The 21,114-nt window shown below is 32.1% G+C and overlaps 1 protein-coding gene and 1 long non-coding RNA gene across 3 annotated transcripts in view; one reads left to right on the forward strand and one right to left on the reverse strand.

The window, feature by feature from the left end:
* Positions 1 to 382, forward strand: part of LOC100679866 (inactive dipeptidyl peptidase 10) — a 160,524-nt gene extending 160,142 nt beyond the window's left edge. For both annotated transcript variants that reach the window (XM_031927154.2, XM_031927156.2), the window contains one exon: positions 355 to 382. In XM_031927154.2, coding sequence (XP_031783014.1) covers positions 355 to 367 — 13 coding nt within the window. In that variant the 3' untranslated portion in view covers positions 368 to 382. The remainder of the gene's footprint in view (positions 1 to 354) is intronic.
* A 19,041-nt stretch (positions 383 to 19,423) lies between these two features.
* On the reverse strand, positions 19,424 to 20,992 carry LOC116416894. Its single transcript, XR_004227200.2, has 3 exons — positions 20,752 to 20,992; positions 20,313 to 20,484; positions 19,424 to 20,182 (listed from the first exon to the last, which is right to left on the reverse strand). It is a non-coding gene; the product is annotated as an uncharacterized LOC116416894 (long non-coding RNA).
* Positions 20,993 to 21,114: the final 122 nt, after the last annotated feature.

Here is a 21,114-nt window from a genome sequence, read left to right on the forward strand (position 1 = left end):
ATCATTTAAATTCGCTGCAATGCAAAATACGTTAGAACCATACATTCGCATCTAAAAACACCGCTGCTACCCATATAGAACCCAATCTTTTAGCCCCTCTTTGACAGTTCTGAAGTAGTCGATGCTGTCAGTAAAAATGATAAGATCATCTACTAACAGAGCAATAATTATGAGTTTGGTCGATGAATAAAAACTGTAGACACAGGAGTCAAAGCTCGACTGTGTTAAATTTAGACCCTTGAGGGCAGTATCAAGCTTAATATTCTAGCTTCTACTCCCTTGCTTTAAGCCGTAAAGTACTTTTTGGAGAAGGCAAACTTTATCTTCTTGACCTTTGACGACAAAACCCTCTAGTTGCTGTAGATAAACAGTCTCTGTGATGTCACCGTGTAAGAAAGCTGTTTCAACGTCCAGGTGGTGAATACCCAGGTTTCTTCTGGCTCATAGGAGAATAATAATAATCTAAGAGATGTAAAACGAACCACAGGTGAGGACGTCTCATCGTAATTTACTCCCTTCTGCTGCAAAAAGCCTCTGGCAACCAGTCTAGCTTTCTACCGAGTGAATCCATCTGGTAAGCACTTCTTTTTGAAGATCTATTTACTTCCTACTACAGTTTGTCCTGATGGTAGACTACATACTTCCCATGTGTCATTCTTTATTATAGCACTATACTCCTCCTGCATGGCTCGCTTCCACTGTTCTGATTCTGAGCAAGATATTGCTTCTGAATAGTCTTTGTGTTCGCCTATCTAAGTTCTCACTGAGTACGTGATAAAGTCATCCAGGTGTCTAGGCGTCTTCTTCCTTCGCTGTGAGGTTTTGACTGGCTCCTTTACAGCTTCCTCTTCTGAGCTGTTGCACACATTTTGTTGTTCTCTGATCGAACGTGACCTGGTCATAGGTCTAGGAAATTTGATAGTAACCTGCTTAGTATTCAGTCTCACTTTTCCAGTCTGTTATGTTGTTTTGGGGTTAGGATCACCAGAGTTTTCCTCATCTATATCCATCATCACAGGTAAATCTCCTTTGGAACTTTTATCTACAGGTTCCACTTGGACAGCATCTTCACTCACAGGTAAGTCTTGTTTAGAAATTTTATTTACAGGTTCTTCTTGGATAGCATCTTCACTCACAGGTAATCTACGTTTAGGCGGCTTCTTGACAGGTACATCTTCTTTTAACTCATCAACGTTCTTCGGTTCTTCGTTCGCCAAAGGTAGGTAGACTGGTTTGCGCTGTGAGACTCGTGGTTGGTCTTCTTCGAAAAACTCTACGTTGCTTGGAGTAAAAACCTTTTGGTCTTCAGGGTTCCATAGTCGATAGCCGCTCTGGTTTTTGCAATAGCCTAATGACAGCTGGCTTAGACGTAGGTTCAATTTTCTTCCTCATGTGGTTGGGGATGTATGCCCTGGCTCGACTACCAAAAACTCTGAGTGCGGTTAAATCCGGGTTTTCACCTGAACAAATCTCCTCTGGCGTAATTCCTCCAAGACACCTTTTGGGACTTCTATTAGAAAGATAGCATGCAGTTAATACAGCCTCTGCCCAGAACCTGTTGGGAAGCTTCGACTCAGCCAGCATGCATCGTCTTCTCAAGTAGTGTTCGATTGACTCTTTCAGCTCTGTCATTCTGCTGTGGGTGGTACGCTATGGAGGTTTCATGTTTCACATCCATCTGAAGTTGATTTCAGTTTAGCATTGACGTATTCTCAACCATTATCTGTCCTCAAAATCTTCAGTTTGTGGCCTGTCTGCTTCTCTGTAAACACTATAAATATTTGCACTATGTCTGGAACCTCATCCTTGTGTCTAAGGAAGTACACAAATATTTTTCTTGAGTGATTATCCAGAAACGTCACAAAATACCTGGCTTTACTTAGTAATAAGTCTTCCACCTGGCACACGTCACTGTGCACTAGCTGGAGTATCTTCGACGTTCTATTGTTGCTCGTCTTGAATAGTTTGTTGGTAAGTTTACCAGTTACACAGATTTCACACTTGTAGAGCTGCTTGTTGTCAAACTGAACTCCAACTGCTGTATCACGTAGCTTCTTTAAATAATTTGCGTTAAGGTGTCCCATTCTGCGATACCACTGCTGGTATTCTTGGTCGCTGCCAGTGCTACTGAATTGCTGATCTCACTTTCTTGAGGAAAATCTGACTGCAAGTTTAACTTGTAAACATTATTCGAACTTAAGCTACCTTCGAGAACCACTGAGCCTTTGCGATCTGTCTTAAAGGTTACCTCGCCACCTTGTTTAGTTATAGCGCTCACTGAGACCAGGTTCACTGTTAAGTCTGGTACGTGGAGAACATTTTGGAGCAATATCTTCTTGCGTCCCACAGACCCACTGTTCTGTATGCAGATGTCTCCTTCTCCTTACACTGGTATTTTGGCTTTATTGGCTGCTGTGACACTTGTGATTTTCGGATGATAAACGTTCGTGAGATGCTTTCCTTGACAGCACATGTGAGTCGAGGTACCAGAATCCAAGATCCACTCCTGTTTGTTTGCTGTGCTCATCAGGCCCACTGCGAATAACGCGTCGTCTGTTCATGGAGCTAGAGTTTCGGAGTCGACTTGGCCAATAAGAGCACGAGTACAAGAGAAAGAAACGCTCCGCCGCCAGCCGTACCATTGTGCCCCGATGAGAGAGGTAGAGCGCCGTTGCGCTGGCAGCGAAGAGTAGGGACAGCGGTTGCTAAGGTGGCCGCCAAAGCGGCGAGGAAGAGTGAGAGGCAAAAAACGAGCGCGAAAAATAAAACACACGGCTGTCAATCAGCTAGCGTGCAGTGTCGTCGTGTTTTTTAGAAACATTGCGACCGGAATTGTTGCGTCAATGCTATCACGGCTATGACACGATAGTCGATATGACTTGTCGCATAAGGTTGACGAATGCAACGATTTCGAAGCTGCCGTCGAAAAGTTCGATCGATCAGTTATACCTTTGATTTTAGGAGCTTGCGCGACAGAGACCTCGTGAGCCGCACCGCAGCCGCGTTCTTAGGCTAAGCTGCGAGTTTCAGCAGCTCGAATTTGTCGTAGGTGACAGGGCGAGTAGCCCTTCGACAGTCGAGCTTGTTTTAATTGATTTTCGGAGCTTGCGCAACAAAGACCCCGTGAGTCGCGCCGAGGCCGCGTTCTTAGGCTAAGCTGTGAGTTTGGTCAGCTCGAATGTGTCATGGGTTTTAAGGTGACCTGCAGGTCGAAAGTCGAGCTCGTTTTAATTAATTTTTAAAGCTTGCACGACAGAGACCTCGTGAGCTGCGCCACTGGTGTGTTCTTAGGCTATGCTGCAAGTTTATGCTTCTCGAATATGTCATGGGAGACGTGGTGAGCTGCTGGTTGAGAGTCGAGCTCGTTTTTATTGATTTTCGGGTTTTATATTTATTTTCGTTTTGATTGACTTTCAGATCGCCTTAAAATTCACGACACATTTGAGCTGCTGAAACTCGCAGCTCAGCGTAAGAACGCGGCCGCGGCGCAATGCACGAGGTCTGTTTCGCGCAAGCTCCGAAAATCAATCGAAAAAAGCTCGACTGTCGAAGAGCTACTCGCCCCGTCACCTACGACACATTCGAGCTGCTGAAATTTGCAGCTGAGCGTCAGCACGCGGCTTCGGCGGACCTTACGAGATCTCTGTCGCACAAGCTCCGAAAATCAAAGGCACAGCTAATCGAAACTTTTGGACGGCAGCTTCGAAATGGTTGCATTTGGCAACAAGTCATATCGAATATCGTATCATAGCTGAGATAACATTGACGCACCAATTCTGGTCGCAATGTTTCTGAGAAACACGACGACACTGCACGCTAGCTGATTGCAGGTGCGTGTTTCATTTTTCGCGCTCGTCTATTGCCTCTTTCTCTCTCTCTCCCTCGCCGCTTCACCGGCTGTCTTAGCAACGACCGTCCCCACTCTCCGCTGCCATGGTACGGCTGGTAGCGGAGTGTTTCTTTCTTCTGTACTTGCACTCTGATTGACCAATTTCATTAGCTTTTCCTGAACTCATTTTCACGGAAAAATTTTCGGACTAATTTTCTTATGCTTAGATTTTCACGCTGATTACAGTGATATATAAATGTTGCATTATTTTAGAATCACCCTGTATATATGATAATCAGGAATCTGTTGAACAAAGATAAAATTCTGCTAGAAATACAAAATTGGTTAAATCACACATCGAAACTTTGACAAATGTTTTAAAAAATAATCCTATGGCAAAAAATCATAAACATTTGCACCAAATTTCAAATATTCAAAATCTCTTGAATTAAAAAATGATTGTTTTACGAAAAGACGAAAAAGAGAAACATGTGTATAACAAACCAGTGACCACTGAGTGTACTGCATTGCAACCCATTTTCACGGAAAAATTTTCGGACTAATTTTCTTATGCTCAGATTTTCACGCTGATTACAGTGATATATAAATGTTGCATTATTTTAGAATCACCCTGTATATATGATAATCAGGAATCTGTTGAACAAAGATAAAATTCTGCTAGAAATACAAAATTGGTTAAATCACACATCGAAACTTTGACAAATGTTTTAAAAAATAATCCTATGGCAAAAAATCATAAACATTTGCACCAAATTTCAAATATTCAAAATCTCTTGAATTAAAAAATGATTGTTTTACGAAAAGACGAAAAAGAGAAACATGTGTATAACAAACCAGTGACCACTGAGTGTACTGCATTGCAACTCATTTTCACGGAAAAATTTTCGGACTAATTTTCTTATGCTCAGATTTTCACGCTGATTACAGTGATATATAAATGTTGCATTATTTTAGAATCACGCTGTATATATGATAATCAGGAATCTGTTGAACAAAGATAAAATTCTGCTAGAAATACAAAATTGGTTAAATCACACATCGAAACTTTGACAAATGTTTTAAAAAATAATCCTATGGCAAAAAATTATAAACATTTGCACCAAATTTCAAATATTCAAAATCTCTTGAATTAAAAAATGATTGTTTTACGAAAAGACGAAAAAGAGAAACATGTGTATAACAAACCAGTGACCACTGAGTGTGCTGCAATTATTGTTTTAAATTTAGGTTTGCCAGAAAATTACGATCTCTGTATATACCCTAAAGAATTACCACAAAATACATATTTAAATAACTTATCGCAAATCGTCGATTTAATGGTTTTTTCAATAATGTTTCCGCTAGATGATTAAGGATGCAGTACTAATTACTTTATACTACTCTAACCTCAAAATCACAACTTTAATGTGAATTTTCGGCTCTCGTGGTATAAAATATCGCATGTAACTTGTATATAAAGACTGCAGTCTTTCTGTACCCGTTGCATAATATACTACTAAAAATCATCATGCACGTTTTAAATAAATCTTACACTTTTGTAATATTATTTATATAGAATTGCCTATAGCCTAAATGAAAAAATTTTTTGTCCTTTGTTGTAAGCAGGACAATGTTGTAACAATTTTGTATACACAGTTATGCAATGATAGAAAATAATCACTTAAACTTTTTAAGAAATAACCAAAAACAATCAGGTATAAAATGTTATCAAGATTTATTAAATGCAGTCGTCAATAGTGCTTCAAATATTTAAAATAATTTTGAAAAAAAGAAAAAATTAGAAATCTCTATATACTACCATCGAAATACATCGGAGGTCCTAGATATATGCAACAACATTATCAGGATGCAATAGCTATAATCAGAAAATGTTGAAGACCAGATTTATTTATAACCGTAACGTGTAATCCAAAATGGAAAGAATTGAAGTTTGAACGTGAGCAGACCGTCATGGTAACGATAAAATTTTGAGAAAATTTCCAAAAAGAACAACTCCAAATGATATACCGAATATCACTGTTAGACTATTTTACACAAAATTACAATCAATTATGAATGATCTAATGAAAAAAAAAAATTTTGATAAAGTATTAGCTTATGATTATACAATTAAATTTCGAAAAAGAGGTTTACCATATATATTTTAATAAAATTACATGCTGACAACAAATTAATAACCTCAGAACCAATTGATAAATTTATATCCGCTAATAAAAGAATTTTAAATAATGAAAAACTTAAGAAATTAATTATTAATCATATGCTTTATGGACCTCACGATGGAACAAGTCCGTGTCTAAAGAATCCCAAGCATAAATGCAATAAACGATTTCCAAAACCTTTTGCTAATGTAACAATAATCTTTCTAAAAAAAACCTTTTACAAGGTAAAAATGTAGGCAAGTATAATTTTCTCTATATACTCCCACAGTTAATTTTCTATAAAATTCGAGTCTATATTTTATGTATTGATATATTTTTATTCCAATAATTATAAAATTCAACAATGAAATCTAATAATAAATACGCTTATGATAGTTTACAATTTCAGGTAACAAAATAAGTGAAATCTAATTTCTACTTATACATTGTCAAGTATACTATAAAATTGTTTATGACGATGATAATTTTAAATTCCAGTTAAAAAAAGGTGTGAAATCTGTTGATACATTGTCAAGTATTTTTTTTGCTTTTGCTTAGAAAAATGAAAGCTAACTCAAAATAATAATTATACCTTCAAGGTAATTTCAATTTCATACATTATTATTTTTATAAATACTTGACGGACCCGTCGTCTTCTAGTTCACGGTGTATGTTTATATGTTAAAGACGAGCGTTTTTGACAAACTAGCTAAATTCAAGCGCGCTTCGCGCGCTCAATTTTAATGCACGCGGTTTGTTTATTATAATGTCTTAAAAGTATTCAAAATTCTAACATATATTTCACAATTAAGTAAGCATTAGTATTTGCTTGATGTTTTTTCTTAAGAAGATAAGAAGTATCTTCTAAAACTAAGCAGATTATAGTTTTTGAGGTTAGAAATTCTAACTTAGAAAATATATGACACAAAATAAGCTAGAATGATTATAAACGAAACAATCATATTATTAATTATGATCGTAAAAAGAATCAACTGAATAATAAACCCAAAATCATGATATTAAACTTAAACCATACTGAAACATTATAAATTTTGGCGCCATTCGACCGGATGGCTAGCCATAACCAATCAAATCGAGTTTTAAAAGGCTTCACAACATCCGGTCATCTCTTTTTTAAGAGAGGACAGCAGTCTTATTGTTTATTGAAGCATTTGAAACTTTAACTTAAATGAGTGAGCCTTTAAAAAGATTTTGTCATCATTAACCATTCTCATGGCCTTATCAATTATAAATCGAGTAAAAAATGAAAGAATTTCTCAACTATTATTTAATTATTGCAATTTTTAACAATATTATAATAAGAACACGATTCACTTTGGGTAATTCATTCAATCGGTTTCATACTTTCATAACTTTATACAACAATCTTGATATATAATTCGCGACTTAAAAAAAATAGTAAAGTCATTGAGATTTCACTCAATATTTGAAAACTTGAAAGGAACAATTAGTTATAATTTCAACTTGTTGATAAAAATATTATTAATATTAGAGTACCGTATATAAATTAGTATGTCGGTTATTTTTTTTTTTTCACCGAAAAACTATAAGACGACGGGTCCGTCAAGTATTTATAAAAATAATAATGTATGAAATTGAAATTACCTTGAAGGTATAATTATTATTTTGAGTTAGCTTTCATTTTTCTAAGCAAAAGCAAAAAAAAATACTTGACAATGTATCAACAGATTTCACACCTTTTTTTAACTGGAATTTAAAATTATCATCGTCATAAACAATTTTATAGTATACTTGACAATGTATAAGTAGAAATTAGATTTCACTTATTTTGTTACCTGAAATTGTAAACTATCATAAGCGTATTTATTATTAGATTTCATTGTTGAATTTTATAATTATTGGAATAAAAATATATCAATACATAAAATATAGACTCGAATTTTATAGAAAATTAACTGTGGGAGTATATAGAGAAAATTATACTTGCCTACATTTTTACCTTGTAAAAGGTTTTTTTTAGAAAGATTTCACAACTTTTGAAAAGTATCAAACTAATAATAAAGGGAAAAGGCATAAAGATAACATTTTTTTAATTTAAAAATTTTATATGCAATTGAATTATAATGCAATGATTCAAAGCGTTTTGAAACATATTCTTGATATTTTTGTAAAACTTAAATTATACTTTAACAAAATATTCGTAAAATGAAGTGAAATTAGATATTTATATAAATTTTAATTCGTTAATTTAAAATTTAGTTTAAGGTGAAGGTGATATCGATAGTATTTAACTATGAAACAACGGTGAAACAGAAAAGTAAAACCAACATTTTACATCGTGAAAGATTTTTTAAGAAAGATTTTAGAACTTTAATTTTTTAATTGCCAGTGATTTCTTCTAAAAATAATAAGTAGGCATCTTTTGCACAACGAGGCCATGGTCTTTGTTTAATATACATATCATTTATTTCAAACCAATGGTTATTCTGACGTACCACATTAGTATAATGTCCTGTTTCAATAGATTTACCGTGATGAAAAATGCAATTAATTACTTTATATTTTTTTTTATTGATTTTAAGTACAGCTTTTGGTATATCTTTCATTCTGAAATTAGTTATTTTTGTTGTCGTGTCATGGTCAACAAAAAACAATAGTAGTTGTAAAATTATAATTGTATTTTTTACATGAACGGTAGTTTTTTGTATTCTTTTGCATGCACAATGATTACTGCACTCCCCTTCGACGTTTTTCCAATTATCTATATTATAATCAAAAACTTCTTGTAACGTATGTATGTGCATATGATCAGGTAGGCAAAGTGGCAAAATGTAATTTGATGTTGTGGTAGAACTCCTTTCATCGCAATTCGGACACCTTGTAACAACATTAATTTCGTGTTTGATAACATTTTGCAAAAACATAGATGCATTACAAAGATGTAAAAGAAATTCAGCAGCATCTTGCTGCTCACAAGCGGCATACTTTTTGTTTGTATATTCTCTTAATGCTTTAATATTAACAGGTGTTTTTACTATATATTGATTAAAAGAATGTTTTAGGAGATCAAAACCTTTGACCTCCAATAGAATCCTTCTAACAGATGAACAATGAAACAAACTCTGTATACAAGCGTTAACATAACAAGATACATTATCCTCATTTGGGAAACCATGAATAACCCAATTACTGTCAGATAACATATTTAATTTACTATTATTAGTTTGTGCGTCTAAAGTGTGTTTTGATACCGTCCACCGTCTATCTTGAACTGGATTGGGTCTACTAAACATGCAATCATTTGGAATAGTTAATTTTTGAAGATCGGGGCGATATTTTTGTCTTAATCTATTATATTGCAGGATCGCGGATGAATCAGCTTTAACATTTGTTGGATCAAAATTGATAAGATGTAAGCCTTGCAATTTCGTTACTCGTGATAAAGCGACATAAGTTTGTCCAGAACAAAATATAGAATTACCTGCTTCTACAATAGCATTTTCTAAACTTAAGCCTTGGCTTTTGTGAATAGTTATCCCGTAACTGTTACAGATCGGAAATTGTTGACGTATTATATATACCTTATCCATAATGACAAATTTGTATTCTAATTTAGGTATTGAATGTTCTGTACCATCCTTTAATTTTATACGGACACTGATAATTTCATCTCCCTTATCTTTAGCAATAGAAATTACGGTACCAATAGTGCCATTTACTAATCCAATGGAGACATCAATATTCCTCCTTATCATAACTTTTGAATTTATTTTTATTTTGATTACGCGCTCAATTCCACAAGCATTATCTTTGTCCTCATCTAACATTTTTAAAACTTTCTTTTGCAAATTTTTCGGACATTTGAAAGAATCGTTAGCTATAAGATTTATATCTTCAGAATCAATTCTACGCAGCATAGCATCATTTAAAATATCGCACATATTCCTCGTTGGTAACAAACATACAGTATCAGTAGGTAATTTTTCATATACCGCGCACAATTCTTGCATTATTTCAAGACTATTTGTACTTGAAAATTTTAGTGTTCGCTGTTGTAGAACATTGATATCTACATCAGTCAAAAATCCTAACCTTAGTCTACTGAGTATTTCGTTATATTGATTATCATTTTTTTGCCTCATGTTAATTGTCAGCTCATCGTACTCGAATAAAGTCCACAAATTAAATGAATTTATTGCTCCGATATATTTTTCAATATCTTTTTTCGCAACTTCAACGAAAGCAAAATTTTCTCGAACAGGTGGAAGTTGAAGCAAATCACCAAATACAATAATATGTATTTTTCCAAGCCAACCATCATCGCATTCGGAAGTATTGAAGATTTCAGTAAGACGTAAATGAATATACATTAATGTAATATTAGATACCATGGATATTTCATCAATAATAATCAAGTCAACATTTTCCAAGCTTTGCCGTATTTGTTTCAAAGCTGCAGGCGATAGTTCTTTATATTTCGCTGTACACCCATGCTCCACTGGTAAATGTAGAAGTCTATGAATAGTTAAACCAGAAACATTGTAAGCTGCTATCCCAGTAGGGGCTGTAACAGCTGTTTCTTTGTTACGTATTATTTTATTCCATGCGACAATAGTTTCGATCAAGAAACTTTTTCCAGTACCACCTGGGCCACTTATGAAAATTCTCAAAATTTTGTCATTAGACTGTAAGACAGAAGTAATTTTTTTGAAAATATTTGATTGATCTATATTAAACCTTGAGATAGAATTCTCTATATCTGTTTCGTTCATGACGATTTTTTCGGCCATATCTTTAAAATCTTTTATGGCATTCTCTATTTCCATCGGAACACAGCCTTCTGGCAAATTATCTGATTTAGATTTATTTTCTTGCGTTTCCAGCAATTGATTTTGAATAATTTCATTCATCTTTTCCATAGCTTCTCGTATCGTTTCACATTTATCATGATACTTCATTGCATCCATTAATTCGCATTGTTTTTTTTGAAATGCCATTGTAAAAGAATCTTCCCCATTTTTCAATTCATCGGTATCTCTCCAAGGTTGAAATAGCAGTAGTAGTGAATGATAATAATCTTCTGGTTGATTAATTGGATTATATTTCCAGTGATTTATAAGATAGGGCTTTTTTCGCTTTTTACAAAAGAGACCTCCTGGCATCTCATAATATTCTGCCTTATACACTGGTTTCTTTTTTATTATATCAAACCATTTTGCAAAGTCGTACAAACACAATGAATGTAATTCCTGAGGTCGGTTTGGATAATGGCTGTCAATTAATGAATCATAAAATATATCTGTTGAATCCGGTGATAGTTTTTTTATTTCTTTGAATGGTTTAAGTTTTCTATTTCGTATCATTCTAACGTCTAACCATCTAATTACAGTATCAGTATCTGTAGCATGAAGAGGATGCCCTAACAATGTGTCAGCTGCTTCTATTGCTCCGCACTCCCTGTGATTTAGGGCTCGCATAGAAAAAGACCAAAGCCGACTGCACAAAGACTTATTGGATTGAATATCGGAAAAATCTACAGTACTTTTTTCTCCTTTAGTTCCATAAGAGGATACATATTTTGTTAACAGGTGAGAAGACTCACAAATAAATTGCGCGTCATTATTACCTTCCCAAAGTACCAACAAAGCAGGCATATAATCGTTAATACATTGTTCATCTGGCCCTCGTGGTAAATCATAGAATCTGCTCTTATTTCTTAATTTTCTTTTGTTCGCAATAGCTACAGAAACTTCTCTTAAAACTAATTTAGACGTTATTGGACGGGAAAATCCAAAACGACAAGCGCTCTTGAAACCTGTTTTAGTTTTTTTCTTACGCATACAATAGTTATTATGTGTATGGCGTTGATAAGCCATAACACGTCTGTGAAGTTCCGGTGAAACATGTTTATTAGGTATTCGACATGTAATATTTTGTAAAATAAATTTTTGGATTTCTTTATTAGGGGCTTTACCATAAACGGGTGCGTCATGAATCCAAAATAAACAATGATAATGTGGTAATCCTCTGCCTTGATATTCACAAGCATAATAATAATGAGCTACTTTTCCTATTGGATGAGCCGAAGAAAGTATATAAGCTAGCATCGCTTGGAATCTATTCTGAATATACCTTGAAGCTGACACAGGATCAGCAGCTATAAGTTCGCTAATAGATCTTTTATCGTTTTCCCAACCATTAGCTTCGCGTATGTATTCAGCTAATGCCGACCACATCCACTCACCAGGGCTTAAAGTAATAAAAAACGTAGCTGGTCCATACTCATTCATCATGCATTCTAAATCATTTCTAACCTGTTTCCAATATGCTTCAGTACCTCGCAAACGAGAAAAAATACTTTGTAAATTGGAATCTAATTGATCTTGTTCTAATTTTTCTGTGAGATCTTTTACTGTATATTTATAGCGTGGATTAACAACATTCAATTTATGAAAGATTCCAGCGCTGATTTGTCTTATGTTATTATTAAATAGCAAATAAAATAGGTACTGAATATTCAATCTAAACCGTGGGTGTTTAGATGTCAATCTTGCTCTTATATAATCATAATCCCTCAAACTTACAGATCTTTTTTCATGCTGCCCATACATTCCATAAGGATACAAGTCTGGAAAACATTTTAAATCTAAATCTTCGGCACGGACATCTAAAGCAGTAGCATATATCTGGAGCATCTGATATAATTTTGAATCAGTTTCATTAATTCTTTTTGTATGTAATGGATAAATAGTATACTGTTCATAATATGGATCTGACTGAAACTTCTGTGTTAGTAATGCAGCTATTTGCGGTTTTTCATTTATGTTTGTTTCCTGATCAATTTTGTCACCATTTTGATTAGCTATATTGTTATTTTCAGTATCGTGCTCATGCACATTATTTTGTGTATTATCATTTTCATTATCTGCAGCCAAATCTTCATACTGTAAATTAAGATTTTCAAGAATGTCTTTAATTTGTTCAGGACAAGACGGTATCTGTATATTAAAATACAAAGGATTCCAACGTTTTAACCAATGCAAAGCATGCCAAATTTTCTTAACATCGACATAATCTTCCCAAATAATTTTTCCCTTTGTCGGATTACCTCGTATTAAAATAAACATTTCATGATTAATGTTTAGAGGATCGGTATCTGGACAAATTTTTTTCAAAGTTTCCTCTAAAGGTAACGGTAAATGAAAAGTTCGACCTGTCACTTTATCAATTTTGCAATAATTAGGTAAATTTTTCTTCATCACGGTACCCATTTTAACAACTGTTTGGAAAGCTTTCGCTCGTTGTATCAACATTTTTTCATAAGTATTTAAAGTTTTGATTTCATCAGGGATTTCTTTAACATAAAGTTCATTTAAAACACATGTAGATGGTAATGTATATTTTTTTAACTTACCACTACAGCTTTTACAAATAAATTCATTATTGAAATTTGGGGAATTGTATAATTCTTTTAATCTTTTCCAGTAATTTAGTTTTTCAGGAATATTAACATCGAGCAATTCTTCCACCAAATTCGTTTTATCGAAATATTTATCAACAGATTCTATACTGCGCTCACAACAAAGCTTTTCACAAGAAACGCAAGGAATTTTAGGTGGATCCATATCTATTTTTGTGTACGCTTTTATTCCCTCGCTATATTTGTCTTTTATTTGAGTTTCGTTTAAGCAAATTTCATACTTAGTGCTATTAATCAATATTGCTGCTTGTTCAGCATTTAATGCAATATTTTTCAATTCCTCGATATCAATATTATTCAAAGCACTTTCGATTTTTTCAATTTGTTTGTAATTATCAATTATTTTATATAAAAATCGTTTGATAGTGCGGAGTTTTGGATAATGGACGGATAAAATGTTTAATTTTAAAAATTTTGATGTGCATGACAAAGGTTTACTATAACAAATAATCGGATGGCCTTTTTTCTCTGAATTATGAGATTGTGCTGAACAATTATCAATTGTTTTCAAAAAATTGTAAGCATTGATATATGTAACATCGATTAAATTTTGAAATAAATTGTTAAGTTCATTCAATACATCCGGATCAACTTTTTTACAATAATCATTACATTGCCAAATTTTACTTTTAATATTTGATTCAATAGTCGGTAAAATATTCATTGTTTGTCCTTGTTCGTTCACAATAATATGTGTTTCTATTTTATCATTAATTTTTCCACTCGTGAAATCGTATGTTGATTCTCCAAAATATCCTTCCGAAGAAGAAGTATGTTTAGGTAAACCACATAAAGCAGTAAGTGCATAAGAACAATTTTCGTCATCTATTATTGGTTCACCACCTAGTCTAGTTAAGGAAACTTCAATTTTTTCCTTAACATTAAGCAATTCTTTTTTTACTTTTGAAATATGATTATCTCGAACATAAAAAGCAGACATGACCAATTTATCAGCTTCTATCCTACGATCTAATACAGATGTACAATCTAATTTTTGCATAACATTTTGAATATATTTTTCTTTTGTTTGTATTAAATTTTTAGTAGACTGCTTTATCATGATAGATTTGTATTTCTTTGCTATTTTTTTAGCTATACTAGTTTTATTTGCAACTACGCTTCGTTTTAAGCTAATTTCGTGTCTCTTGGTTTTATTTCTAATCAAAATTTTGTTCTTATTCGATTCGTAATAGTTTTTCACGCTAGCTAATCGTTTCTCTTTATTTAAGTGATAATGTAATCTTCGCTTTTTCAAAATTTCTTCTTTATTTTCTTGATAATACTTACGTTTTCTTGATAATTTCTCAGCTCTGTCAATATCAAACTGACGAAGAAGTTGTGAAACAGCAGAAGGAGATTTTGATTTCTGTCGGATATTATTTTTCTTAAATTCATAGTAAGCTTTGTTGTTTTTTGACTTGTTTTCTTTGCTTTGCTTATAATGATTACGTTTTTTTGAAAGCCCGTTATCTTTTGAAATAGACTCTAAAAATGGTGGTTCATAATTAACGTCACTTTCAATATTTTTTGAATTTAAATCCAAATAAACAGTAGATAATTGACTTTTTTTTTCATTATAACTGTTACAGTCAGATGAAAAATTAATGTTTGATTGATTAGCAGGTAAGGAGTGTCTTAAACTGCAGTTGTTAAAAAATGAATTTGATTTTGAAGAGATGCTTTTCTCTGTTAGTCCAACTTTTTGTGAAATTGGGTTATCTTGAACCATTTTCTGTGTACTGCATATTTTATTATTAATTGCATACAACTGTTTTTCATTAATATGTGAGTTATTATGTACCGAGGCCTTACCTACGTTTGTATCATTATGTTGTTTATTAACAGTGAAAATATTAGATTTAGAGAAATTGTCAATGTGCCGTTCATGTTGTTTTTCAGCTTTAATAATTGGCACTACATTAATGGACGGTTCCTCTATTTTTTCTAAAAACAATAAATATACATCTTTGGCATACAAAGGCCATAAGAATTGCTTCAGTTCTGAATCACTCACTTTTAACCATTTATTTTTGTCACGTAGCATATTTGTGTAATGACCATGGTAAAGGCTGTCGCCATGATGAAATATAACACTTATAACTTTGAAATAATTATTATTTATTGAAACTGTTTCATCTGGCACATTTTTAATTTTTAAATTAGTATATTTTGATGGCTCACCGTTCTCGTTAATTTTAAATAAGTTCAGTTGCAAAATTAAAAGCTCATTATCTGTAGTCAATTCCGTCTTCTCAATTTTTTTATGTTGACATCCATTGTTACAAGTAATGTCTGTAACATTCCAACTTCCTACATTATAATTCACGAGGTCCTGTAAACTTAATATCTCCTCATTTTGTGGAAGTGCCAAAGGAAATATATAGTTTAGAGTAGGTTTTAAAAAATTAGTTTCATTGCAATCGGGACATTTTAGAACAGTATTCAATTTATGATTCAATAGATCATGTAAAATAATAGATTTCTCACACAGATGCATAATAAATTCAGCAACATCCTGTTGAGCTCTAATGGTATACTGCTTATGAGTATATGCTCTAAGAGCAAAAACATCAACAATCTCTTTTCTGATATAATTTTTGAAAAAAACATTAATCCCTGTTAAATCTAAAGTTTCATTGAATCTCAGTCTTATAGGTTTACAGTGCAATAAGCTTTGTAAAGATGAGTTTGCATAACAAGATACGCTATCATTATTTAGTAGCCCAACAACATGAACACAATCATTAGATATATTAGGACGAACTTTAGTCATTACTGAACAATATTTGTTCTGAAACGTGTTATTTTGTAGTACCGTGCTCTGCACTTGACCAGCTTTTGTGCTAAGAGATTTTAATAAAGAAGTTTTATTTGCTTGTCTTTTCAAAAAAGGTTGTGAACTTATATGCTTGTTATTGTCAAAAATTATAGGGAAATGGGTAATGTGATTATTTTCAAACATTTCATAAAGATGTTTACGTAATTTGAGAGAATCATAACAAATTTTAGCAGGATTTTTTTGGAAAACCAACGACGTTGCAAATGCTATTGCATAAACACCGCAATCATCAGAATTTGGTTGATTCTGCACTGTAGGATAATAAATAGGAATTTGGTCAAAATATGGAAATAACTTTCTTAAAAATATTTGATTGCACTCGTGCAAATACTTTTTATTTAAAGAATCATATATAAAAATAGATTTGGTATCATAGTAACAACAAATCCAATGACCATTAATACATTTATTACACAAATCATCACAGCTATGTAATATTTGGACATGGAGAACGTTTCGTGATATAGGTTTTATACGGCTCGAATTAGGATCAAGCATTACATTTGTAAGATACAACGTAGAACGTGGTTCAAAAATAGTCTCATTAGACAGCATGCTATGAAATTTATCAATATGTGTATCCTGTAACCGAGATCCATCAAGAATTCTTGACATTTCATCATTTTCAAGAACAAATATTTTTTTTTGTTTTTCCATTTCAAATAATAAAAAACACAGAAATTTATTAAAATTTTAGAACATACAAAACTAAAAATGGGCACACGAAGCTGCCAACGTATAGGGGCGCACGAAGCTGCCAATGTAGGGGCGCACGAAGCTGCCAACTTAGGGGCGCACGAAGCTGCCACCGTAGGGGCGCACGAAGCTGCCAACTTAGAGGCGCACGAAGCTGCCAAATCAGAGGCGCACGAAGCTGCCAAATTAGGGGCGCGCGAAGCTGCCAAGTTTGGGATGCACGTAGTTACCAAAATGATTATGGTAGAGACTTGATGGCGATCCAAACCCTGAAAAAATAAATTATATATCAGTAGTGACAAATTATTCAATTGATTATTTTGAAGGATTTATGAGCGAAAATTAAAAAAAAAGTAGCTTACTTTCTCTCAAATGATATCTTCCGTTTATTTCGATCCAAAGTATTCCTGTAAAAGTTTTATGAATGATGTAATGAAATAAGACATACTACTTTATACGAAAGAAATACATAATTTATAATGTTCCTAAGACAAAATATTTTTTAATTAAACAGTTCATGATAAATTACATTGTACATTATGGTGTCCCTTATTTAGAAAACTACCTCTAGCGACTATAATCCTGGTAATATGGATTTTTCAAACTTAAAAGTTTTTTTTTTTTCAAGGGAAAAGTAGGACTCGTAGAGGCACCTGTTAGAAGGGCCAAAAAAATTTCAAAAAAATTGAAAACATTTTTTTATGACAAACTTTTGATCTGAGCCCGGCGCTCTTCGCTAGAGGCGGTTTGGTAAATAAGGGACACCCTATTGTACATGTACATATTCTTTAAGGAAAGCTAACCATAAATTATAAAATAAAAAATGATATTTATTTTTGTATATATGTTAAATTATTTAATAAATATATATTAAACTATTGAATATACTCAGGTACACTTAAAAAAACTTTAAATTTGTATTATTTTATTTTTATTTCAATTCTGGGATCGAAGAGCCCTAAGACTTTACAAACAGGCTTGAAACACACATAATTCTGTTATCTATAATTTAAAGAAAATGTTAAAAATGACAAATATTTTGTTTAAAGTGTAGATAACTTTTTAAAAATGAACTTATTTGCAAATTCCCACACTCGGACCAGAATTATGTATATATTTCATGCCTATCTGCAAAGTTTTAGTGTTCTTCGATGCCCAGAATTAAAGTATGCGGTGAGTTAAAAAATGAAAATTATGAATTTTTGCCTTTGAAGTCATGTTTTACCTGGTAAATGGCATTTATAAAAATTTTAAGTTTTTTAAAGTGTACCTGAGTATATTCAATAGTTGATAATATATATTTTTTAAATAATTTAGTATATATATAATATACATATACATTACTTTTATAATTTAAGGTGGTTAGGCTGTTATAGTCCACTACCCGATCTTTACAGTATTTCTACAGGTATGTCAATAAACAACATTTAACTAATGATCACAGATAATATATCCATTCGAATTTATCAATGTCAATTTTCTTCATTCGAAAGTAACCCTAATCCACAATATTTACAAAATGTATGTACTTATAATCTACCAGTATGTTTCATGTTTTTAACTGGTCCTAGTGATCAATCTTTATTTATTAAATTATAAAATGATAATGTACGACTATCGTGTAGATTATTGTTATTTTCTAATAAAATAAATAAATATATGGATGAATTAGCAGAGGTTAACGTTAAAATGTAATTTATGGAGCTGGCAAATTGATATGCGTCAAATAGGTAGTATTGGATTATAACAGGTAAAGATATTATATACAGTACATTATACATGTATATGATGTATATATTATACTCATCAAGATTACAACAAAAAGTTATGCTTATTATTTGAATGGTTGGTGATTTTCCAAAACTCTAGTCCGTATCTTAAATTCTAACCTCAACATATTGTTGTTCTACCTGCACCAAATTTGTTTTTTTCGAAATTAGAAATAATTGATTGAGATATATATACTGCCCATCATCCCACCGAGCAACCCAGCAGAAAAATTAACACTTGGGCACTTATAATAAGCCTCAATTTTCTAGCAAAGCACATAATCTGCTTATATACAATTTTCAAAAATAAAAAGAAACTAGACTTATAATAATTATATAATAATTACTTACTTTGATACTAAGAAATATCCTTCTTCACACATGCACAGGAGTTTTCTCACGATTTTTTGTTGAGGAGGATTCTGGAAACAAAGAGATCCGCACCTAGCGATAGGCACCATTAAAATAACATGCCGATTTTAGTTTTACGTTCAGGTATATCCACCAGATTCGACTATATATATACCTGTATGTATTAGCTGATTATCCGCGATCCGCAAACAAAGGTTGCACGCGCGCCATCTGCTAGGGGAGCGCCAAATTCAAATAGATTACAACTGTAGTGTAAATTAAACAACTTCATTATCTACTTATTTTAAAAAAACACAGACAGACGGAGAAGACTAGTATACATATTTATTGATAGCTAAGTAATGTGTAATGTGTGCAGAATTATATTATAATTTTTAATTCATATATACTCATTTTAAGAAACACAGGCAGACAAAAAAGACTATTAAATCTAAAAATAATCCAGTTAAAATTTACGTACGATACATATATGATTTGTGTAAGATCAGTTTTTTAAAATAAAAAATCAATAAAATAATAATACCTGATGCACCTTTTCTAAAATGATGTCTACCGATGGAAAAGATATATGTATATAATAAAATATATGTAAAGATATATATATATTATGTATCTACAAAATGATGGAGTAAGGAGAAAATAAAAAAAAACATCATCTAAAAAATATAGTCCACTTAAGTAGGCTACAGTGCGTATGAAAAGAATGGTACACAAATAAATGTTTAAATAAAAAATCAGAAAAAGTTTTAATTCATATATTGTTACATTATTTTAAATTAATTGTTATATTAACTTGTATATAGTTACAGCAAGATGTTTGTTCAAATTATTCACTTTTGAAATCATTTCCTCAATTTATAAAAATAACCAAAACTATTGTCACTTATTATTATAACTTCTTCGACATAAGTATAGGAAAATTAATAAAGAATTATTATACAAATGTTCCCTTCACTTAAAAAATCTTCTCTACTTCATTCGTCAACCAAATAAAGCCTGTTCTTATTTGATCCAGTCATTATCCGAGCACTGGGAAGGGCGCATCTGAGTGATCTATTGAAAATAATATATACATTTTAAATTATCGTTGTGAGATATAAGAATTTTTTGTTATAAGTATTTTATAAATATTATTTTATGATTATTCAAGCTTAACATTCTTAATCATGAATTATTTCCTTACCCCAACAATACTATAAAATAGATTAACGTCTATCTCCATTGACAAAAATTCTAGTATCATGAGTAACGTATACAATTTTTGTAGAGTTCATCCAAAGTTAGTGCATGAGACACGCATCACTGATCAGTTTTCCAACAATCTCCAACAGTATTTTATTCACTATTGCCAGCAACTGTAACAAATTTAAAAATAAAAATTAGAATTTATCATAAAAATGCATGCACGTTAAGATGAAAACAGTAATTGAATATGATTGTGACAATTTATAAACTTGTTGAACGATAATGAAACACATAAAATGAAATACACGATGCATAAAAAAGAAAGAAAAAATACTTGTATGATTTGATTCTCAATAAGCCTTACAGATCATTTTTTGTGTGCGAATAAAAAATGTATATGCTTCTCTTTGTTATGATGCAAATATTATTGTTTTTACCTTAACTAACAAGGTCAACTTATCCACTTGACTCGCAGTAGTTACAACACCATGCAAATTATATTTTTTTGTATTACTTAGTTGCGCATGAACACATTTATCAGCTGTTGAATAATTGTCGTTTTGATTTATAAAATGCATACAGCATTTATGTCATTGAATTTGATTACTTATTACCTTTTAGAATATCCTATTACAATCCTAAAAAAAATACCAATAAAAATGACACAAAGTATTACAGTTCAATAATAATAATCAATAAAAGGTATTATAAAGTTTTAACTTATCTGATAAATAAAATATTGTTCCTTGTTCAAAATTCGTGCGACTTCTTTTTTCTACTCTTTTATTTGTACATCATGA

Source organism: Nasonia vitripennis (assembly GCF_009193385.2).
Source record: "Nasonia vitripennis strain AsymCx chromosome 3 unlocalized genomic scaffold, Nvit_psr_1.1 chr3_random0013, whole genome shotgun sequence".
Taxonomy (NCBI): Eukaryota; Metazoa; Arthropoda; class Insecta; order Hymenoptera; family Pteromalidae; genus Nasonia; species Nasonia vitripennis.